This window comes from Cucumis sativus, chromosome 2, assembly GCF_000004075.3.
Source record: "Cucumis sativus cultivar 9930 chromosome 2, Cucumber_9930_V3, whole genome shotgun sequence".
Taxonomy (NCBI): Eukaryota; Viridiplantae; Streptophyta; class Magnoliopsida; order Cucurbitales; family Cucurbitaceae; genus Cucumis; species Cucumis sativus.
The window spans coordinates 19919603-19943820 of record NC_026656.2 but is presented as its reverse complement, the minus strand read 5'-3'; the positions used below and the strand labels follow the sequence as shown (position 1 = coordinate 19943820).

Below are 24218 nucleotides of genomic sequence, written 5' to 3'. Positions count from 1 at the left end.
TTGTTCATAATAAACATAAACTACCAAAAATTTGGCCATTTAAACAAAAACTAATTTTGTTAATCTTTTAAAATATAATAATTTTAAAAACAATTATTTAGGAAGTCGTGTACGACTTCCGTCCACGTGGGTCAAACTCGTGCATACGTGGAGCGAAGTGGTCAAATGTGCTGACATGTGCATTTAGGAAGTCATGTACGGGGTACACGACTTTGTTCAATTTCATTTGGAAGTCGTGTACCCCGTACACGACTTCATTCAATTTAAAAAAAACATCTATTTTTTAAAATAGTTTGGGAAACAACCTTATTCTTATAATTTCTTTACCAACAACCCTATTTTTCAAAATATTTTCACAAAACACATTATTTTAAAAAAAAATCTCATTACACATTGTATTTATGTATATTGCGAATATGATAAAATTAGTGATATCGTACCGTTAATCCTATGGCTATTGAAAGCGATGGTAATTAATAGAGTTATTGATTTTTAAATTTGCTACTTTTACCATTTAAAAAATGTATATGACATGAACCCTATTATCTAAATTGCAAAAGTATCAAATCTAAAAGTGTACGATATTATTAATTACTTATCATATTTGTCATATTCGTAATATTTCATGAACTATTTTTTTCTAAATGTTTTCGTTATCTTATGCAATTTTTTTAAAAAACGTGGGTTTAAACTTTTAAAATTTGTTTTATGAAAATTGTTGTTTGAAAAATACTCTCTACTAATTAAAATTTTCATAAATAATCCTAAAATTTTAGAAAAAAAATCTTATTTGATCCAAAATTTACGCTTATCTTCTCAAAAATAAAAACCAAAATTTCAAAATAAATTTTTTTCTAAACATACTAAAACAATAATTTATTAAATAAAGAAAAATATATCACTGTTAATCCACCCAACTTAAGAACTAGTTTATAATTTAGGGAAATATATAGTTGGTGTTGATTTTGATGTGCACCCATCATTTACATTTAACTTGACAAATACAAATTAACCCACTAAGAATGATTCAATTCATACAAATTGAATAGGTCCAAACTTCACATCCCAAAATTTAATTCTCATGGCCCAACCACATGAGAATCACTATTCCAATAACAATAATAATTTAAATACTTAATTTCGTCCAAGTCGTGAAGAGTGAGCCAATCAAACATTCAATTATTAAAGACCATTCAAACTATATAATTAAATTAAATACTTTAGACTTTTCTTTATAAACAAAACTATTCTTTATTTTTTAAAATTATGTTCGTTATTGTATAACTTATTTTATCATGAAAAGCATGTTAGTTAAATAATTTGTGTTGGATGATATTTTAGTTGGTATATTTCAATAAACTTAAATGCAATTAAAAAGCTGGATGAATTTTACTCTTTTTGAAAATGCCTAAATAATTAATCTACCTTATAATTCTATTTCTATTTATAAGCTTTGAAATATGTGTTTACCAAATTTTGATTTAAAGAAAATATAGAAACTTTGAAAAGTTGTATTTGTAACCTAAACCCTAAACGCTCAAATTAAATTGTATGTTCACTTCCCGGCATCTTCTTCCAATTAATGCACCACGCGTAAAGATCCGCCGCCGTCGTATGATTTCCCTTCGCCTCCCTTTACTTATATAAACTTAACTGCCAAATTCCCCAAATTCATTTCCAAATCTCTCTTCTCCCCTTCTTCATTCCTCAATAAATTTCCCCCAATTTAACTTTCTCTCCATAAATGGGTTTCAAGGGATTTGCCGAAGGCGGAATCGCTTCCATTGTTGCCGGTTGCTCCACTCACCCACTCGATCTCATCAAAGTTCGTATGCAATTGGCTGGAGAGAAACCGGCGCTTCCAAATCTGCCTCCCGCCCTAGCTTTCAATGCTTCTCGTTCCGTTGTTGCACCGGACTATTACCACATTCCGCCACCGCAACCTCCCCGCGTTGGACCCATCTCGGTCGGCATGCGGATTGTCCAGTCCGAAGGCGTTTCTGCTCTGTTTTCTGGCGTCTCTGCCACTGTTCTCCGGCAAACTCTTTACTCCACCACTCGAATGGGTCTTTACGATATCCTCAAGACTAGATGGTCCGATCCAGATTCCGGAAGTATGCCTCTGACTCGGAAAATCACCGCGGGGTTAATCGCCGGTGGGATTGGCGCAGCGGTCGGGAACCCGGCCGATGTCGCAATGGTGAGAATGCAGGCCGATGGACGACTTCCAGTGGCTCAGCGGCGGAATTACGCCGGAGTGGTGGACGCGATCACGAGAATGTCGAAGCAAGAGGGTATTACTAGTCTATGGCGCGGGTCGGCGCTTACGGTGAACCGAGCGATGATCGTGACGGCGGCGCAGTTGGCGTCGTACGATCAGATAAAAGAGACGATATTGGAGAAGGGTGTGATGAAGGACGGACTGGGGACACACGTGACAGCAAGTTTCGCGGCGGGGTTTGTGGCGGCGGTGGCATCGAATCCGGTGGATGTGATAAAGACGAGAGTCATGAATATGAAGGTGGAGGCAGGGGAGGCGGCACCGTACAGTGGGGCGTTGGACTGTGCAATGAAGACGGTGAAGGCAGAAGGGCCGATGGCTCTTTACAAAGGATTTATTCCGACGATTTCACGGCAAGGGCCTTTTACGGTGGTCTTGTTTGTCACACTTGAACAAGTCAGAAAAATTTTCAACCAATTTTAAATTTTAACTTTACAAACCACATTACACATTAAAATTTTAAAGTTTGTAATTATTTTATGAGACTAATTAAAGAAGTGGGTGTAACTTAATCTGATGTCTCCAACAAATTTAAAAGTCTTACGGATTATGCACTATGATTTTTTCTTTAAAAACTAAAGGAAACAAATGTGGGCTTTGAGCCCAAAATGTTTAAAGTAAAGCCCATGAAAATGGATACAAAAACCATACTCTTAACTAAAATTGATTGATACAACTTTCAAATTATTCATAACTTCCTTCAATCTGCCAAATGTAAACCCCAAATTGTTGTTAATTACAAAGCTCACGAGCAATCCCCAATTTAGAATTATTAATATCGAACAAAATCCTATGATTTTGTTGTTGCAAATTAGCAATCACATTCACCACAGAATTCACATTATTGGGCGCTGCCGCCATCGCCAAACAAGCCAACGATCCCGCACTACTATGAATCAAACTATTTTCCATTGGCAACTTCAAATCCAATCCACTCAAATGCAACGTTATGGCAGGTGCCGAAACCTCATTGTTCGTCGCAAAACATGTGTCGAAAGCCCCCAAAGGCGAAAACGAACCCCCCACTTGCTTCCTAAACTCGTCTCTAACTGCTGTGTAGATCGCTGGCACGAACCGGGTTATTACCGTGCCTGAGTCGATGATGGTTCCTGCACCGGTGTTCGGGTCGAATGCGAGAAGCTCAGGAGATATCGGGACGAGGACTCGACCGACGCTGATGCCGGTTAGGTTGACGTAGTAGAGTGATGGCCGGTGTGGGTTGTGGAGGAGTGGGGTGGTTCGAATTGCTTTTGGTTGACCGACTGGTCCGAGTTTTAGTGAACCGGAGAAGTAGTAGGATTTGAAACTGGGGAGGCAGTAGGAGAATAGACCGGAGTAGAGTGAACCGGATTGGGAGATGAGGGAGAGGGGACCGCGGCCGAGACCCATTAGGCCTTGCGGCGGAATGGAGCTGCCGGAGGCGGAGCTAATGCAGCCGAATGAGAAATTGGGAATGACGTTAGGGCCTAGATGGAGAGAGTCTTGAACTAAGGTGGCGGAAAACGTTGAGTCGCCGCCGTATGTTTGATTGAATAGGCAATCCACGTTGCCGGTGGTCGGACAGGAAAGACCTCGAGCCTGTTCAAAATTATTAAAGAATTTTAGTTTACCCTAATGATTTAATTTGCTGTCAATAAAACCAAAAACTTTTAATTGGTTTTTCAAATTTAGTCTTAAATTAAATGCTGTTTTGAATGGCAAAATTGCTAAATAATATTTAGCAACACAGCATGATGTCAACTACAACACTGAAGTTTGAGTATTATTTTTATCTGTTTTCCATTTCTAAGACTTACATTTTTAAAACCTTGATTTTTTACTTTTAACTACTAAATCATTGAAATAAATATAGCTAGCAGGTTTTCACTAATTCTGCATCACTATTAGAATTATTGATTTTAAAATTTCACTTTCATATTTCATAATAATGGGTTTTAACAAAATCCAAAGAGAAAAGATAATAAGTTTGATTGCATATCTCCATACTTATATAAAGAAAAAATATATTTTTATTAAAAAAAAAACCAGAGTTACAAACATGACATTTGGAAAATCAAAAAATATATTAGGAACATTTTTTAATATTAAAAAATCAACTAATTTTTTTTATAAAGTATAGCAAAAAATGAACATTTTTTGACAAATTTACCTGAGTACACTCCGGTTTAGAACAATCTAAAGTGGCAAAAGTAGAGGAATTCTGAGCCGAAAAAGTGGTGGTACTGGAGCAACCGATGCAGCCGGAGCACGGCGCCCAGGCAGCGTCATTACTGGTGTCAAGAACCATATACATTGTTTGACCCGGAGTGCCTAGTTGAACTCTCACAACATAATTCCCAACGTTAAGAACCTGCTGACCGGACGCAATCGGAGCCGCCACTGTCTTTTGGGCGGTGAGGCTCGACAAGTATCTAATTCGGGCCGGGTCTTTCGAAGCCATGTCTATTACCGTGTTCATCCAAGATTCTGACTTTGGAGCCGTGAACGGCGAGCATTTGCCATAGATGGGGATGACAGAGAGATCACCGTCCGATCCAGAGGCGCAGAGATCGAAAGCATTGGAAGTTAGTAGCAGAAGGGCTAAAGAGAGGAAGAAAAATAATTTGAGAGCCATGACTCGGACTCAACTCGGTGGCCGGAGTTGAGAGAGACGGCGGTGGAAGAAGTGGAAAGAGGAATTATTTGGAGGGTTACCGGTTGCCGGAGATTTGCATGGGGTTTGTGGTGGATTTATACCAAAGATTGTGTTGAGAAATTACGAGAAAGGCCTTCTAATTATTTTCTTTGATTTAATGTCTAAGGGCTAATGCTTTCACGTGAGCCTTGAGATATACATTAATCAAATATACTTTTCATTCAAACAAATTTATAGAAAATGTGTTTGAACTTTTAAAAATGGTTGAAAAATCCTTAATTTTGGACTAAACTCGTGAATATTTTGTTTCAAGAATTTCTCTAAACTATTTTCAATCACGTGGTAGTTTTGTTTATTTGTTTTTGTCTTGATCAAAGACAGTAAACCAAAATATCTATCAACAATCATCCTTACTTAATATTATGTTAAAATACAAATTATTTTCATCTCTGAACTTTATAGTGAAAAAATTGAACCTAAATGATTGTCATATCACAAATTCTTTTGCACTGTGATATTTTGGATCGAAGTGTGGTACTAAGGGAATAGTCAAACAAATTAAAAATCATATAGTGTGTAACTTTTAAGTTTTTGAAAAAACGTTCTTATTTTCTCCCAATTTATCTAGAATGTTATATTCCACTTCTTCTCTAAGCCTATTTTGAGTTGAGAAGTGGGTTCGTAAATAGCAGTGATCGTAGATCTCAAATCTCTTTCTCGGAAAAGCCTTCCTTACTTACTTGAATGGAAATGAGCTTCTTAATGAGGGATGACGAAAGGCCTCTTGTCATGCCTATACGCGAGTTACAGGAAGCGACAAACCCGTGGTATGGAGCCACCGTCGTATAGTAGATAGGTCAATCCAAATGCTCAAATAGCCATTTTATTTAGGTTGACACTTTTATTCATGACCGAATATTTCTATATATATATATATATATATATATATATATATATAATCCATTCTTTGATTCTTAAAGCTTGACGTAGACACTGAAAATATGTAGAAGATAGAAATAATCCAAACAAATAAATTTGTTGGTTGAGAAAACCCTCTAATTCATGCAAAATCAAAATTTTAAAGTCGTTAGAACATAAACTACTAGTTTCGACTTGAATAGAATGTTGCAAATAAATAAATTTTTGTCACATATTTTAACCATTAAATTGAATAATCATAGTTTAATGAATCAAACTACTAATAGTGTTTTGGAGCAACATTAGTAACATTACATTAGAATTACGCATATTTATGAATATAACAGGGTAGACAAATCACTTGAACTACATATGCTCAAGTCCATTTATTGTATTAAGATGATTAATGGAACTAAGTCTAAATCTTTTATTAAAAAAAAGCTACAATACTGTTTAATCTAAAATAATAGATAGGATAATTTTTTATGACAATATTTATAAAGAACTTTTAACGTTAAAATTGTAATGCTTTAACTAAATTTGAATAGCTATTTAGATGAAAGTGAGCTTAATCGAACGAAAAACTTATTGGAAAATCAATCCCCATCACGTAATTATTAGACTAAAGAAATGATTAGGAGAGTAAGAAATTAGATTTATGGTGTAAAGAGAACTAATTATTTAATTTTGAGTGAAAAGAATATGATCTCGTGAACTCTGGAGTAGAAGAAAGTCAAGGAGGACAGTGGGGATATTTTTGTCCATACGCAACCACGGGACCCGGTCGGTCACGGGCTTCCTAATTTGTTTTCTTATTGGGCCAGGCCCACTATATATTATATCCAGCTGTTTCCATCAACCTTCAATAACAAAAGAAATGGAACAAAAAACAAATAAGACAACAAAACAAAATTACAAAACCATGGAGTCCAATTCCCACTTGTGATGTAGCAATTATATGCCCAAAATCACTGAAACATCATCCCTTGATATCAGATTTTTCTGCCAGTTTCGTCAAACATTGGATTTAATTCTTAAATTGGAAGCATGAGATTCATTAACTTGTTAGGTTATGCCTGAGAAACTCGATCAATCCAATCGTTTTCATGGTTGAAATAGATTGAGTTCGTTAAGGGTCATTTGTGTTGATGATTGAGCATAGTCTCAAACGTGTTTGAACTCTCAACCAAATCGATTTTTTTTCATTTAAAAAAGAGTGGGTATAAATAAAATAGTGAATGATGAAATAAATAGTTGGTAATTTCAAGGGAATTTGATATAGTAAGAAGTAAAGAATAGCAGGAGGAGAGAGGTAGAAGAAGACAGAGGAGAAGTTCATAATTAATTATGAAGATTGGTGAATGGATCACGGGGGAGTTCCACTGTTTTGACATAGAAACCATATTTCTCAATCACAATTCAATTATTGATTTGCCATTCTCTTCATCATCACATCTCTTTCGCCCCTTACATCCCATCGTTTGTTTCTTATCATAATTGCCAATTGGATCATTCCATTTGTAACCCCAAAATCATTATACAGAATTGACACTTCAATCTTCGTTGGCTTATTCCAACATAACTACCAATTATTATTTCAAAATTTTAAATGATTCCATCTGGGGTGGAAGGGGGGAGGGTTGGAGGAAGACCTTAATGCTTTTTTCATTATTGAAATATTAACTTTGAAAAAATCAAGCTAACCTCGACCCAATTGAATACTCCCTTCAATATTTGTCAAAATAAACACAACTCAACTAATATAATATAACATTTGTACCATCAACCTCAACCTTAAAGAGTTGATTCTCCTAGTAATAATAACATATTTCTACCCATCAATAAAAGGTAAATGGCAATCGAAATTGCAACTTTAGTATTTCAATCAAAAGTGAAACGATTCAAATATACTATATGTTCGTGGTGTCTGTAGTCCTCGTTCAGTAGGTCGTATGGTTCATACATGATTGAGTTTTGGGATAAGAACCAAATCATTATAAAATAGAAGAATTAGGACCCAAAATATTATAACAAGCCAAAGTATAGGACAGAGTATATGTTAATAATTTAGAAAAAAAGAAAAATAGTCACATGTCATACACAAGGGCCACGTGTCTCGCACTAAAAGGAATCACAGACCTTCAGACATAGGTAGAAAAAGGTAATAATGTCCAAGAGTTGAGGCACATGTGAATTTGAATTTTACAACAAATATTTGAAACAAAAAGATCCAATCCAACTTTTTGACATACAAGGACTTTATTTAGAAAGAATAACACATAAAAGTTACTCAATAAAGTAGAAGTTGGCAAAAGGCACGACAACTTTCAGTAGTCAGGCCATGGAAATTATTTGTATATAAACAAACGGACAACAGGTAGAAACAGAGAAGCTTACTATTTACTGTTTTGGATATTTTGCCGACGAAAATGAATATGGCGGCACAATGTGGCTCACGCAAGACACTGCAACGCCTATGCGTATACAAAAGAGCAGAAAGGGAAGCAGAAAGCCAATCCAATCGATGAATACGACACTTCAGAGCATCAATAAGACGGTAACTGGCACACATAACAAAAAAGAGAAACCTGCAGTTTAAGTGAAAAAAAATATATAATGATTAGTTAACTTAGCAGTGTTGGAATCAAAAGTAAAAATTTAGCAGTGCAGTGAATGTTCAGCAGGGGGTTGGGCGAATTAAAGGTGCATTAAATCTGGACCGCTATTGTTGAATAAGGGTATATAACATATTTGTTCATAGAATCATATCTTATCTCTTTTACTCAATTCTTGTTTATCTCTTCAAATAATATTTCAGTGATGTAGAAAATTTAAGAATTTTTTTCACAGAATGGACAAACTGAATCATTGCGAACATTTAATTGCCCTAGTTTCAAGGTAATATATGAGAATACTAGACAATCAAGATGTGAGTGAGACAAGATACGTCTTATATCAAAAGAACCCTACGAACATCATGCATCTATTAAATTAAAACATGATCCACAACATCAAGATTGTCTCTTTATAGTTTATCTCTATGAAAAAACTGTGGGAAGTAAACTGTGTTTCAGTATAACCACTAAAGCCCGCACAAGTAATGACAGGAAAAAACTTAGCAACTAACCAGTATGAAAATCAAGATATGTGCCCACAAATCAGAAGGCATTTAACCCAAAGAAATGGATTGAAAATTTTAATTTATATAAGCAATCTCTAATAACATAAAAGTGCCCAAGATATCTGTAGAATCACCAAAGCAGTAAGCAGATAAGAGAAAACCGATGGTGAAGAAATTTTTTAGACCAACGCATAAGAGTCCATGAATGAAGTGCTGTGTGTACCTATTAAGCTGAAGACGAGCTGCCCTTTTCCTTGTCCTTGACTATGATGACTGGGCATTCTACATGATTGGTGCAATAGTTGCTTACACTTCCCAAGAACATCCTGCATGAAGCAGTAAAATAACGAAGGCATGTCAAGAGTCCCTTCACTTCACCAGATGGTCGAAGTTAATTTCCAACAAAATACATGTAATTATATCTACTATAGAGGTCCTGAATATGATAACAAAACAAACTATAATGATAAGTAAAAAACGTGAAACAAGATGGTTATGATAGCAGCATGAGACCGCTGGTGTGCTGCATATTCGCCAGGAGGGTCAGTGGGAAAAAGGGAGACAATGATTAGTTAGTTTAGTTAGTGTAGATGGATGCCTTATTGAAGTGGCTACGGTCCTTAATTGTGTAATAGAACAGATATTTAGGATTCCGTGGTAACTGTTGAAATTCCTTCCTTGCCCATTCTAACATAATTATTAACAATGGCCATGGAAGAACTCACATTTCTTGTGTGGCAACGTGATGGCATTTTGGGCTTTAAGAGTTTTTTTCTAAGAAGGAAATTTCTTATACGTTTCTGTGCATCTGTTATCAAACGATAGGACTTTAGCTCTACTCCTTATGGTAAAGTCTTCGATGGTATCGCATTTCACTGGTTAGAAACATTCTACAGAGTGAAGTAACAGAGACTATTTCCTGAATGGTGCTATATTGTTGCAAAATCTACTTGCCGGAATTGTTCATACCAAGAAGCAACAGCTTGAAGTGTATATTATCTAACCATGCTGGAATTGTTCCGTGTGGCTTGCAGAAAAGTACAGATAGAAAATAGCTCAGACTACCTATAATACACTTTATAACCATACCTTTTGATGGGACCAAAGGCACGGGACCCCATAACTAGCAAATCAGCATGCAAATGTTCAGCCACTTCACAGATCTTTTCCTTTGGATCTCCGATTACTACTTTAGTCTCCACTTTCACCTACAAAAACCCAAAATGAAATTTGCAGCAACTATTAGATCAACCGGAGAAAATGCTACTCTGACTCGAAATGGTACCCCGGTAAGATTAAGGAAACTATAAGCACTTGACAGGCAAGAATACTTCATATATGCAAATTGTTCAACCAAGTTAGTCGTTAATTTCGGGAGAAAATAATTATTAAAAAAAACGAAAAAAAGTAACAAAAATATCCGGAGATTTCACTGAGATTGTTCTTTTAACTTTATAGTGTTTTTCTGATTTGGACGATTCAAATCCATTCATAACTAATTTACCAGTTGAAATCCACGCTCTCACAGAGTCCCAAATCAACAAGAATTACCAGGTGAAAAGAGCAAATGAAAATGAATTTAAGCGGAAGCTTCTAAAATAATGGAGCATAACTTGGTACTCGGAGCAAATCTTTGAGGCATGTTCCAATATCGCAGCTGTAATCCGCCTCTGATGCGACTCAATCGCTGCTGTGAAAGCAGGAACCTCTAGATCACCTACATCAAATTAAAACAAAAGATTCAGAGAACTCTCAAGAACAACACAGAAATGAGAGCGCGAGAGAATAGTACAGCACTCAACTAGGACCACCAAAGGGGATTGGATCAGGACTGAGACCAGCGGCGATCGAAGGCGGAGGCTGAACATGAAGCGCAACAAAAGTGCCGTCAGTGGAATCCGGTGACGATGAATGGAGCTTGAGATTTTGAAGCGCCCAACGTAAAGCGCCCATGCTCTCATCGCTGCCGTCGACGGCCACGATCACGCATCGGAGATCCGAAGACATGGTTCAGAAGATTCTGATTTCCGAGAGGGGGTGATGATTTGCCGGTGTGATTCTCAATCTCTCGGCGACTTTCTTTGCGGCGGGAACGGGAAGGTTCTGGAGCAAACGTGATGGCCACTGAGCGCGCCAAAAGCCGTTCACAGACAACCAGCCAACACCTGGCCATTACGCAACCCATAATTGGGCTTCGACCCAACAAATTCACTGGGCCTACCCTAGCCACAAACCCATATTTGAAAGATTCAGACAATCAAATGTCTTAATTTAAAAAATATTTTTTTAAATAAGAAAAATCATTTTTTATGGACAATTCTAACCTTTCATATTTAGATATTACGCTTATTAATTAGATATTATATTCCTAATGTTATTTGAAATATTTTTTTTATTAAAAATGATTTGAATTTAATATGAATTCTTTTCAAAATTATATTTTTACCTATTTTTCTCAATTTCTGATAGTGATTATTGTCCATCACTTGAAGCTTTTTCCGTTTCGTAATATATATTTCGGTCATGTTCTTTCTATTTTGTTTAATTTTTTTATTGTTCAATTCATCTTTTTGTCGTGTTCGACATATAATTTTTATTACAAAATGTCATGTTGTTCGTATATACTATGATATACCACTGAATAATAAATTTATGTCATGTGATTTGTAACATATATACTACTACATATATTTAATAATACATACACATGTTCTTTTTCATATTATGTGATTTTTTTAGTGCGTATATATACCAATATATACACAGATTATATATTCATTTTTTATCTTTTTTATATTTTTTTACATATATGTTACTGAATAATTCATTTATATTTTGTGATTTATTACATATATAACACCGCATATATTTAATAATATATACACTTTTTTTTATATATTATGTGTTTTTTTACTGCATTTAACATTAGTTATGTTTATTACATGTATGTTACTGAATAATTCTTTTCTTTTTTTTCATACAATTCTCTAGTTTTTCAATTTTTTCATTAAAGTCTCTACATTACAATCATATCAAGTTCTTCTCAACATTACATATACTATAAAACAATTAATGTTTTAATGACATATATTACATATACTCATGATAATTATTTATCATTTATGTTCCTGTAGCCATAGACAACTTTAATACATAATCAATATTATTTAAAACATAACATATTATTTACCACATAAGATGTGAATATTAAATAAAATACATAAACAAGTTGATATGAGAACCCTTCACTAATAAAATATACACTTAATTTATATACGTTATTTAGTATATATACCTCATATTATATACAATAATATCTACATAATTTTTGTTTAAATTTTTTGTTTGTAGAATAAATATTACTAAAATAGTAGTAAACGACATGATCGTACATACATATTTTTCCTTTATAAGTGTATTTGATTACATTAAACTTTAATATATCTGCAATCTATAATAGTTATGTTTTATGTTTTAGTATATATATACCTCGTATTATATACAATAATACTATATACTGACATATAGTTCTATTATTTTTTTGATAGGATAATCGTTGTTTTTCAACGTTGAATTCTTAATAAACTCTATAATGTATCGCATTCAAAACTAGATTTTCGTTTGTTTGACTATTTAATCGAATATTTAAAATATATCCAACATACCAAATGTTTCATATGTTTTAAATATAATCTAAAATATACCCAATTTACCGAATGTTTAATTTGTTTTGAATATATATAATATTAAGCGCAAACTTTATAGTTAGATTCTATGAGACAAGTTTTATATTTTTCGGTCATCGAAAGTTTTATTATTCACCGTCGAAATCTCAATAAACCCTAAAATGTATCACATTCAAAACTACGTTTTTATTTGATTGACTATTTAATTGAATATCTAAAATATAATATATCTAATGTTTCATATGTGTTGAATATATACAATACTAACCTCGAAGTTTTTAACTATATTATGTTCGAGAAGTTTTGTATTTGTCAGTCGTCGACTGTCTTCTTCTTTACCTCTGAACTCTCTAAAACTTCGAATTAAAAACCGCAATCCACGTTGAAAGGAGTAGACAACCGTTTTCGTGGAAGGAAAACATTAAAAGTTTTTCACTTCTTTCCAAAACCGTATCTCATTATTTTTTCCATTTAGGTATTCGTTATAAATCAATTAAATAATATAAATTTGTATTAAATTATTTTGGGTACACTTATTTCCAAAACGGTATCCCACCATTTTTTTCATTTGATATTTGTTATAAATCAATAAAATAATATAAATGGGTATTAAAGTAATTTGATGCTACATTTATGTAATATACTAGTTCATTTAGAACTTTTATGAAATTTATTAGTAATTTTGGAACATTCGTGTAATATCATATAGCAATTTAGACTATATGAGTTAAGCTAATGTTTTTATTAATAATATTTAGCTAATTTGTCATTCACATTCATTTCAAATATTTCATATTTTCAAAATATATATAACCTATTCTCATATCTAATTTATTCTACATTTACTATTAATATATTCACATTAGTTTAATTCCACATTACTTTATAATTCCATATAGTGATTTGATTGTATATTTCCTGGTATATATTTTAAATAATAGTTTAAATTATAATTAATTTTTTTAATTAAGAATACATATTTAAAAACACAAAATATAATTCAATCAATTTCTTACCAAACAAACTCCAAATGTATCTATTTTGTACATAAATGATAAATGTGTGTTTGATTCATTAGTTGTAATATCTAAATTTTGAAAATGTACTTTTTAGTGGAAAGTGTTTTAAATTATGTTTAAAAAGTCTTAAAGTGTTTTTATTTCAATAATAATAATAACATGGTATTTAAAATTAGAAAAAACAGTTTGCTGAGAATATGTAATTTTAGAAACTTTTTAATGTATTTTAAATATACCTTCTTAAAATTAATTAATTTTTTCAATGATTGATACAAGCTTTTCTGGGAGAGGGGAGCGGGAAGACAAAAGGTGTGACACGTGGCACGGTAGGAACATTTAACCGTTTGAAGATTAAATTTTAATTTATACTTTTTTAATCTTAGCATGAACGCATGTTTCTATTTTTTTTATTGGAATTATCATAAAGGCACGATGAGCCAAGCCGCCCATGCAGTTTGATTCGTACTTAGAGTCGTCATATCAATTTTCTTTTATTTCTCTTCTTGGTTAATTTATTTTAATCTTTTCAATTTTAATAATTAACAAATTACATTTCATTTGATGCTACCCAGCCCATTTTTATAAACCTTATAATTCAACTTCACGTAACGTTTGCATTATCGATCTCGATAACGCTAAAAATGACAATAAAAGTTGTACGTCTTTTTCTTCCTCAAAACATTATAAATTTGTTTTCTAATTATTTTATTTTTCATTTTTTAAATTTATGTACGTTTTGTCTCACTTATGTTTTTACTTTTAAGTTTAAAAAGTTACGTTTGCTTCCTTGAAAAAACCATGCATGAGATGATTTTCACATCTTTTTAATTACATGCTTGAATTATAAGTTAACTTCTAAAAACGTGACAAGGACTATTCTTTTAAAAAAAATATATACCTTTTATGTTTTTAAAATTTTTAGTATTTGGGTTTTTAAAACATTAGTGAAGAGCATGATAGACTGACTAACCGACCAAACTGAAGTTGATTGATCGGAGAATAAGAGAGGTTGATTCAGTTTGGTGAAGTTTAAAATCGAGAAATTTAAAAAATATTTTATAGAGTCAAAGCGGTCGATCGATCGACATTTACTCATCGATTGTCGATGTCAATTTGAACATTTACTAAATTGACCATAGTCGATTCAATGATGTTTAATTTAGTCGAGAAACTAACTCCAAATAGCCGAATATCACCACCAATGTCAGTATATTAAAAAATGAAAAAAACAAACCAATAACTCAACCGTTAAATTAGTTACTAATTATAAACCCTCACGAGTATTGTGAATACTACAATAAAAACAACTTTCAAATGTTCATTGTCTTTAATTAATAGGCAACATGTTGCCCTTGCAATAATAGGCAATACATTTAATTCAAATGTATAAATTAAAGTACACTTTATCACGTACCTTTTATCCAGATTTAAAGATTGTTAGGCAGTTAATTTTATAACAAAAACATATTTACACTAAAACAACAATGAAATAGCTAAAATTCAATAAATGTATTTTATTAATATAAAATAAATTATATTTATAAAAGTATCTACAAATAACGAATAACGCATGCTGCATGAAGTACGTATAGAACACATGGAAGTAAGACAAGCAAGCAATCACATACCTAAAACAAATAAATTATAAATAATAAAATGTAGGGCTAAGGTTCAATATTGAATTTTAGAATAATAATAATAAACCTAAGGACGATATGCCCCACAGAGGAGAGAATGAGTCAATCAAATAATTGAAATTTATTAGTTCTAAAATGACTCATGTCCAAGTCATGTACAAAACCATTGGGAAGACCTCAAATTTTAAAACCAGATCCCATCCACTATTATTTTAATAATAACAATTGTATATTAATAAAAATTGAGTATTAAAAAAACATTGATGTTAACAATTAGATTAGAATAGAAATAACTTCTGAATAGCCTCAAGAGCTACAAATGGAAATTGGTCCTCTTTTAGGCTTCTTAGGCTGTGGAGTGACCTTTCCCTACTTAGGATTGGCTACTGCATACTTAATGACAAGTCAACTATAAGAGTATCCTATGTGATTTTGGATCTCTATACACAATCAATACATCACTAAATGTAATTTTTTTTTTAATTTAGGTTATAATGATATACGATTAATTTGTAAATTATTTTAGTTTGAAACAAAAATAGAAAACACTATGATACAACAAACAAACAGTAAACAAGATAACAAGTTAAAGTTATGTTTAATAGAATTGATGAATTTTAAAATACACACCCCAATTATTCGAAGCTAAATGTAATAGATGTGAATGGATATACTTAGTTAAAATTATAAATTGATGGTGTTATGAGCAGAAAATTTGAAGTATTAAAGAAAATAAAAAAGGTTGAAGAGGTAAAGGGTCAAAATCATGGGCAACAAACCGAACCGGGCCGGTTACAAAATGGGGCCACCTTAATAACCCGTATATTAAGATGCAAAGAATTCACGCTTTCCAATGCCACCAAACCGGAGAAAAACACAAATACCTTACCCCCGACCATATTTTTCTTATTTGAGAATTCTCATCACCTTTTATTTTTATTATTCCTCCTTTTCTTTTATTGTTTTAAGGAAAACAATCATACTCTTCATCAATAAATTTGGAATTCAGCTTTTGTTTCTCATGCAAATTTTAGAGGTTGGAGTTTGATTTTTGTAATTTTCTAAATGTTGCGATATTATCATGGTTAAAATTTACTTAAAGATTTATTTTAAATTAATCAATAGATAGATTGAATTAAAACAAAATTTGACAATTTGACAATTTGACAGTAATTGTTAAAATGAGTTCATGACACTATCTTGAAAAAAAATAGTAACCTACCCATTTAATTTTAGATACTAAATTAAAAGCTTAAGATTTTGAAATGGAATAGACTTAAAACCTATGATATTTTATTTCTTATAATTTTACTTTATTTATTTTTTACCAAATTCGAAACTCAGAAGAATATTAAATTCCATTATTCCAATAAATAATACAATTTACAAAAAAAAAAAAAAAAATCCTAATTTTCTTTCATCCATTGGTTTTCATCTCCCTCCCTCACTCCAGTTTCTGACCTTTCTCTTTCCCCAAGAAAACGAGCCAAAGGAAAAAAAAGAAGAAGAAGAAACAAACTCCATTGATCTGAACACTGCAACAACAAGTTTTGTTTTTCTGCCCAATCCACTAGCTCCATCTTCTTCACAACCTCACTCCACTTTTTTTTTTTTTTTTTTTCATTTTGCAACATTCTTCTCTTCTTTTATTTTCCCTCTCTTTTCCGCCATTTTTCATCTTGGCACTTTCTTGTTTCATCAAGGGTTTCACTTCTCCTTGCATGACCAAATCACCTGCCGCCACCATTTTTACTCTAACCCTATTCTGCAAGCTAATCAAGGAATCTATGTGTGGTTACAAGCTAATGACCTTAGGTTTCTGGCGTTTCTGGTGGGTGCATTTTGGTTCTTCAGGATAAATGCTTGTCGCTGGGGATCTAGGGTTTCAGAGCCTGGTCCTTACGGTGTGTTTGGTTTTTCCTATTATTGGGCTTTTTCTTCGTCACAAATGGCAGCTTGGTATGGCCAGAAAAGAAGAGATCAACCGGCTTTTGATGTTTGCGTCCGAGGAAGCTGCTAGGGTTGAACTTCAGGCTTCGTTTGGGTGCATTCCTGCGCCGATTTCTTTGAATCATCACTGTGCTCTTTGTCTCAGTCCCACCACGACACGTTGCGCTCGGTGTAAAGCTGTTCGATACTGGTATTTCAATCTTTGATTTTTTTGTGGGGTGTCTTTATTTTCTTCTAAAATTGGTGGCTTGATGTTTTCGCTTGTGTAAATGGTGTGGAGTGAATGCCCTGTGATTGTCTACCGCTGTTGTTTTCATTGTTGGGCGAGAGGTTTTTCTTTTTTTATTTCTTTTCCCCTTTCTCTAATTTGAGATTTTTTGGGAAATTTGGGGACGAGCTGTTATAGTGGAATGAGGGGAATTGTGTTTTAGATCGTTATGTTTACATGCTGCATTATTACATTGCCACTGGATAATTTCTGACACTAGCTCGGTTATTCCATTCCTTTCCTCCAAGTAAAGACTGTTTTAAGTTCTTAACTGCTTAGCGGCTTCAAATTCTCTCACTTTTGCGACAAAGAGATTGGAGTCAGTTGCATAGTAATGGCATAACTAGACTGCAATCTGTTTAGGCGTTAGCTCATGGGTGAAGAAGTTTGAAAGTCTAACTACTTATCCTCTGTGTGAAATCCCATCCCATCTAGGCGTTAGCTCATGGGTTGGAGGAGGTGCGTTCCAGCAAACCCAAAGTCCGTTTTAAACTTGACTGGGCCTTAGGGGTTGTACTTCAGTCTTGATTGAGACGTGATGTGAAAAGTTGACAGATGATACTGAACTTGAACATCTATGGAGAGTTGAGAAAACCCATTTGTACTTTTTGACAATGCTCAAACCTTCCACGGATGTATGTTTGTTGATGGGTTTCTGGAGCAACTTCTGTAACGATGAATTGGTAATTAGTGAGAGGAGGAGATAATAAGTACTTTCATAAGAGGGAGGAGAAATATAAATCTTCTTAATTCTCTAGAACAGTTTGGAAAATAAATATTTCCCATTACTTTTATATTAATAAGCATAAAACGTCATCCTTAAACATCAGATCTTTCTGATGGTGTATGCATGTGGATTTTTAGGCTATAGTATCTGTAATCTGGAAAATCTTATTCCTCATTCACATTGCAAACTTATAGAGTGTGTACCACGGTCCAATTGTCTCAAGCATGCTTACGGGCCATTTTTTTGTGTGTTCTGTTTGAAAAAAATCATGGGCTAGTATGTTGCCAGATAATAGCACTAACATGTTTGATACAAGATAATTCTATCCATGCTGATACTTCCTTCAATGATTTCTTTATGTTGCCATTTTGACCTTCAGTTCTGGTAGATGTCAAATTATTCATTGGCGACAAGGACATAAAAACGAATGCCAACCACCGAAAACACTTGATTGGTCTTTGGAGAAGGAAAATGATCCAAAGGACAATTTAGAAAACCAAAACCACTCTGGAAGCTATGACAAAAACTTTGATACTGACAATGGGGAGCATGTAGAACCAGATAAAATCTTGTTTGCTAAACATGCATCACCAGACTCTGGATACTCTAGTGTTCCAAGTCAAAACGATATTAGTGTGAAACTGCATGCAGATGAGGAGGAAAACTCAACGCCAAAATTGCCTGATACCACTTCATATGAATTCCACACTTCCGCATTAGACATTGAATCATCTGATGATGCATCTGTGAGTGAAAACAATAGCGAGTCTGGTTCCCCAAGATCAGATGGATATTTGTCTGCTGAAAATTCATTTGACATGGATGGTGCTACATCCAAAGTGTTGAATGTTGATCATGATCCAAACAAGCCATTATCTTCCAACAATGCTCACTTGGTAAACTCTGTCGATATATATGCTAAACTGAAAACAGAAAGTCAACTGGTATTCAATAGGATTGGTCCAGAATATAATATCCCTTTAAAGGCTGCTAAAGTTAGAAGTGTAGCTGGGAGTGGCGAAGTTACTCCTTCCAATTCTGAAGAAAATAATGGAAAATTTGTTGGAGCAAAAGGTGATGTTCGTGAAGATTCTGTCCCATCCAATAGTAATGGTGCCAACAACAGAAACTTTTCTGAAGGTCACTCGTTGCTACACTTTTCATTTAGCTTACCTGGAGTTACTTCTCAGTCCAATGCACAAGTTGCTGAAGTAAATGAACATGTGGCAGATGGTAATCTTCCTACTACTTCGGGTATGAACAGAACAGTTGAATCTTCTTTGCTATTAGATATCAATACTGAATCTTTAAAGGTTAGAAATTCCCCATCAAGTTGTAAAGGGTCCCAAGATAAAGTTAACACCGCTAAGGGATTGCCAAATCACTGTGTAGTTAATTCAGTGTCATCTTCTTCCTCTTTTATCAATCCATTTCCTGTTGCTTCTAAATTTGAATCAAGGAGTATTCGTGATTCAAATATTAGTATGTCAATACCCACGAAGTCTGAAAGGTTGGGCTCTGTTTTCATTGAGCCTGGTACCACTTCAAGTATTTCAAAGCATAGTGGAAATGGGTCTTTAGTGGATGGTTCGAGTGTTCATTTGCCTCCAAGTAATGGAAGGGAACCAGTTCCTCCAACTGATTCTAGAAAAATTGGTACCACACAAGTTAGTGCTGGCGTTTCTTCTCTGGATGCTAACTTTTCATCCAAGTCGGCTTATGGCTTTAGACCTTTTGCTCCCAATGAGCTTAAAAGATCTAAATCACATCGCGGTTATGTAGCTAATGGCGGTGGGAATGCTGGGAAGTGCAATAATAAGGTTGGTTACTCGTTTATTTTTTGTCTGATTGGATTTTGGTTTGGTTGGTAACTTGAATAATGATGTTTTATACAGGAAGACTCTCTGTATGAGCTTTTTGTCAATTTATATAATTGGAATAAAGTGGAGCTCCAACCATCTGGCCTTGTCAACTGCGGAAACAGGTCATTATAGTTTCTGTGCTCATTTTTCTTTCTGTAATTACAAAAGTAGGGTCGCAAGCGTGAGGTGTATTCTATGTCTTCTAGGTTCATTACAGCGATTTAAGCTGTCTAATTTAGCTCCTGCTGTTTAAAGATGAATGTGCAAAATGTATGTGCAATTTTCTTTTTTAAATAAATCTTCATGTGTTTTTCTTTATACTTTTTGGTTTCTTCGTGGTGCAGTTATCTCATGCTTTTAAGACAAGTAACTCTTATTTTGACTTTATGCAGCTGTTATGCAAATGTTGTACTCCAGTGTTTGACATTCACTCCTCCTTTGACCGCCTATTTTCTTCAGGGACTGCATTCTAAAGCATGTATACAGTGCCACTTTTTATCCCCTTATATTATATTCTATTTTATTTTAGTAGCTTTAGATTTATATGGCTTAAAACCTTTTGTTTCTGTTTTTGCATATTAGGTGCAAAGGAGAGATGGTGTTTTACCTGTGAGTTTGAAAGTCTAATACTCGAGGCAAAAGAAGGCAAATCTCCACTATCTCCTTTCAGAATAATTTCTCAACTTAGAAAAATTGGAAGTCAACTTGTTAACGGGAAAGAGGAGGATGCACACGAGTTTTTGAGGTTTTATTTAAAGAAAACTATTGCTCATCTCCAATCTTTATTTTATCTTATTTATTGTTACTTTCCAAAGAACTGTGCACTGAAGGATTAATGAGTTAGTTTGACAGGTGTGCTATTGACACAATGCAATCTATTTGCTTTATGGAAGCTCAAGCAAGTCGATCAGGCCCTGTAGAAGAGGAAACAACTCTGATAGGCCTTACATTTGGAGGCTACCTTCTATCAAAGGTGATACAAGATTTCCTTTTATCAGCTAAGGTTATCCAGAATATCAGTTACACAGAAATTTTGTTCTATAAACCCATGTTGCTATAACACACTCGTTAGAACTGTTCCTTTCTATCTAAGAAGCCTGTAAGGAGTTGATCATGTTGTGCGAATACTAATGCTTTCGATCAACATACTTCACTTGCAGATCAAATGCACAAGGTGTGAGAACAAGTCTGAACGAATTGAAAGGATTTTAGATCTTACTGTTGAGATAAGTGGGGATATTGAAACAATCGAAGAGGCTCTTCAACAATATACAAGCCCTGAGATTTTAGACGGGGACAATAGATACCATTGTACCAGGTCAATAGGTTTATTATTATTATTATTAATACTACTATTACTTGTACATAAGGGGGAGCGTCTCTTGGCAGTCGCTTCTACTCAGTTTTTCTCAATTCTTCTTGTTTTCCTTTTTTTTTTGTTTACATTTGCTCCATTCCATCCTATTGTTTCTTTCCTAATTAGATGTATTTGTGATCCGATCTCATTCAGATGCAATTCTTACGTGAAAGCCAGAAAAAGGTTGTCAATATTGGAGGCTCCCAACATCCTGACCATTGCATTAAAACGTTTCCAGGTTTTCCTTCAAATCATTGATTGCCGTTAATTTAATTGCATATTTAGATAGAATTTAGAGCTTTTCTTTCTCTTATTTCTTTATGTTTGTTTATCCAATTTAGTCAGGAAAATTTGGGAAGCTCAATAAGCCGGTTATTTTTTCGGAAATCCTAGATCTGGCACCCTATATGAGTAGCAGAAGTGATAAGTCGCCTGTATACAGGCTTTATGGAGTGATTGTTCATTTGGATGTCATGAATGCCGCATTTTCCGGTCACTACGTGTGCTATATCAGGAATAATCAAAACAAGTGGTTCAAGGTTGATGACAGCACGGTATGTTATCAAATTCCATTATTCCTGGTTCTGTTTTTAGTATGTTGACAATCCTAGGTCATTTTCTTCATTAATCTTCTAACTTTCTTTATGTACACTCTTTAATAATGCTTCACTCAACATTAGCAAGATAAGAGGAAATATGTAAGTGAGAGACAATATCTCTATTGGTAGAAGACTTTTCAGTGAAAAAAAAATAATCACGAGGACTTTATGTCCAAAGTAGACATACCATATGTGGAGAGTTGTCTCGAACAAGTGGTACCCGAATCATGCCTCTTGTTTATAGTGTAAGTATAATCTTCAACCGTTGTAACTTGTAGAAAAGGAGAGGAGTTAGGGTAGATAAGAGCTAGATAGGAAGATGATTATTGATAAAAAAATTCAGAGGTGTTTTGTACGAAGGAAGGATTGTTGGGGGTCTGTCTAAAGTTCTAACGTTGACTAGATAAGAAAAAAATCAAGATTATCTGAGTGTTAATTCATCAATTGATAAGAGGCATTTTGGGTGAAACAAAAAGTGAAGTTATGAGAGCTTTGCTTTAAGTGGAGATCTATGGAGGGTCGTTCTTCTTAACATAAGAGAATAATCTATTTGCACTAACACTAAATATCTTACGTTTTCTCTCTCCCAATGACTGATATTGTTCGTTCAACTTTGTTCTAGTAATTAGCAGTCGATCCATTATCAACTTCTAAGCAAAATTTTATCTTCGGATTGCTTCTTTGAATTAAATTCACATGAATGCTATTTTCAGAGATGTGACTTTCGTTTTTTTATGGTCGGGTAGGTAACAGCTATGGATGTCAAAAATGTACTAACAAGAGGAGCATACATGCTCTTTTATGCAAGGTAAACTTTGGGGCTCAAATGATTTTATCTCGGTGAATTATCGTTTCGATTCTTTCATTATTTGACGACAGGTAACCTTGCAGATGCTCACCTAGGGCCCCAAGGTTGATAAGAAACAAAATTACGACTGATTCCAGAAACCGATTGATTTCATCTTTGATAAATGGGACGAGTAGCTCATCTAAATCAAGCCCCAACTCCACATATCCCGATTCCCAGAACCTAAATATGAACAACAATTCATCAAATGATCCTTCAAATATCAGTTCTTTTTATCGAAAATTCCACCAGCTTCAGAAGCTTTTGGAAGAGGACTTAACCAGCGATAGCTCCTCACTTTTCAGTAGCCACTCTGATGAAAGTTCATGCGGTACCAACAGCAGCAGTGACTCTACGAGCACTGATGACTTACCTGAGTACTTTTACAGCAGCGATTCTGGATGCGGTTGGAATGGTTTACAAACTCCTGACATAGATGCTTCTTTACCATCATCGTCTTCATCCTCCCCACTATTGCATCCGGGTGATTTGAGGCGATGTGGCGCAGTGGGTGCTAAAACAACTGAGCAACCTCAACCCAATTATACAAATGGAATCAGTAATCTGTCAAGTAGGCGAGAATGTAACGGTAGGGAGAAAACCACATGTTTGAAGGAGGGTAAAGATGGTGTTTGGTTACACTCTGACCCTAGCAGACAGTGTAGCAATGTAATGAGTAATGGGTAGTAGTTGTAGAAGGGAAAGGTTAAAAAAAAAAAAGAAAAAGAAAAAAAGGGTAAATATTTGATTATGAAAATGTATACTGAGTCCAGAGGGTGAGTAAATAAGAGCTTTAACATGGGAGAGGAAATGTACTTAGAAAATGATTAGAGAGCTGATTCTTTTTGTTTTGAAAAGGGTTAGCTGTTAATATTTTGTAACTCACGTTTCATATTATTATTGTTATTATTCGTTACGGCTGTTAAATAATAAAATGCATTCATATGCTCTTTTTTTCTTCAATATTAGAACATATGCTTTTCTTGTAGAATTGGACTCTGGATTACTTATTGAAGTTGACACATAACAAACCCTATAACACTGCTGGGATAGAGCATTTTCCCCTTTTTTTTTTATGTGAACCTTTCACCGTTTATAACTCAAATAATAATAATAACAAGAACTCTGTATGAAATTAAATTGTTATTTTAGAAGTCAATGATTCTATATTAACTCAGACCATCCTGATTTTATTTATTTATTTTTAATTAAGATTCATTTAACTTTTTTAATACTTTGTTCTTTTTTTCTCTCTCGACTCTCGTTTTGTATTCTCACTAATCATGCTCTTCCACGTCTTCTTCGATCTCA

The 24218-nt window shown here is 34.0% G+C and overlaps 4 protein-coding genes across 4 annotated transcripts; 2 read left to right on the top strand and 2 right to left on the bottom strand.

Annotated features, from left to right (window-relative positions):
- The first annotated feature begins 1538 nt into the window (after positions 1 to 1538).
- LOC101203264 (mitochondrial uncoupling protein 5) lies at positions 1539 to 2838 on the top strand. The gene has a single exon (XM_004148369.3). It carries the CDS (start codon positions 1745 to 1747, stop codon positions 2702 to 2704), a length of 960 nt encoding a protein of 319 aa, XP_004148417.2. The 5' UTR covers positions 1539 to 1744; the 3' UTR covers positions 2705 to 2838.
- Positions 2839 to 2861: 23 nt separating this feature from the next.
- LOC101203506 (aspartyl protease AED3) lies at positions 2862 to 5003 on the bottom strand. Its single transcript, XM_004148370.3, has 2 exons — positions 4431 to 5003; positions 2862 to 3859 (listed from the first exon to the last, which is right to left on the bottom strand). The coding sequence occupies exons 1-2, from the start codon at positions 4893 to 4895 to the stop codon at positions 3014 to 3016; spliced, it is 1311 nt and encodes a 436-aa protein (XP_004148418.1). The 5' UTR covers positions 4896 to 5003; the 3' UTR covers positions 2862 to 3013.
- A 2874-nt stretch (positions 5004 to 7877) lies between these two features.
- Positions 7878 to 11125, bottom strand: LOC101203754 (universal stress protein PHOS34). Its single transcript, XM_004148371.3, has 5 exons — positions 10758 to 11125; positions 10569 to 10672; positions 10045 to 10163; positions 9179 to 9281; positions 7878 to 8422 (listed from the first exon to the last, which is right to left on the bottom strand). Exons 1-4 carry the CDS (start codon positions 10960 to 10962, stop codon positions 9182 to 9184), a joined length of 528 nt encoding a protein of 175 aa, XP_004148419.1. The 5' UTR covers positions 10963 to 11125; the 3' UTR covers positions 7878 to 8422; positions 9179 to 9181.
- A 5586-nt stretch (positions 11126 to 16711) lies between these two features.
- Positions 16712 to 23834, top strand: LOC101207855 (ubiquitin carboxyl-terminal hydrolase 16). Its single transcript, XM_004148386.3, has 11 exons — positions 16712 to 17437; positions 18622 to 20062; positions 20138 to 20226; positions 20497 to 20582; positions 20687 to 20849; positions 20957 to 21077; positions 21265 to 21422; positions 21615 to 21699; positions 21803 to 22015; positions 22807 to 22868; positions 22952 to 23834. The coding sequence occupies exons 1-11, from the start codon at positions 17157 to 17159 to the stop codon at positions 23592 to 23594; spliced, it is 3342 nt and encodes a 1113-aa protein (XP_004148434.1). The 5' UTR covers positions 16712 to 17156; the 3' UTR covers positions 23595 to 23834.
- Positions 23835 to 24218: the final 384 nt, after the last annotated feature.

Coding starts and splice junctions, on each gene's coding strand:
- LOC101203506 (XM_004148370.3), bottom strand. CDS start 4,895: ATGGCTCTCAAATTATTTTTCTTCCTCTCTTTAGCCCTTCTGCTACTA. Junction 3,860..4,430: donor CTAAACCGGAGTGTACTCAG/GTAAATTTGTCA, acceptor AATTTTGAACAG/GCTCGAGGTCTTTCCTGTCC.
- LOC101203264 (XM_004148369.3), top strand. CDS start 1,745: ATGGGTTTCAAGGGATTTGCCGAAGGCGGAATCGCTTCCATTGTTGCC.
- LOC101207855 (XM_004148386.3), top strand. CDS start 17,157: ATGCTTGTCGCTGGGGATCTAGGGTTTCAGAGCCTGGTCCTTACGGTG. Junction 20,227..20,496: donor CTTGTCAACTGCGGAAACAG/GTCATTATAGTT, acceptor GACTTTATGCAG/CTGTTATGCAAATGTTGTAC. Junction 21,423..21,614: donor AATAGATACCATTGTACCAG/GTCAATAGGTTT, acceptor GATCTCATTCAG/ATGCAATTCTTACGTGAAAG.
- LOC101203754 (XM_004148371.3), bottom strand. CDS start 10,962: ATGTCTTCGGATCTCCGATGCGTGATCGTGGCCGTCGACGGCAGCGAT. Junction 10,164..10,568: donor AGATTTGCTCCGAGTACCAA/GTTATGCTCCAT, acceptor GGGTTTTTGTAG/GTGAAAGTGGAGACTAAAGT. Junction 9,282..10,044: donor GCCTTTGGTCCCATCAAAAG/GTATGGTTATAA, acceptor TGCTTCATGCAG/GATGTTCTTGGGAAGTGTAA.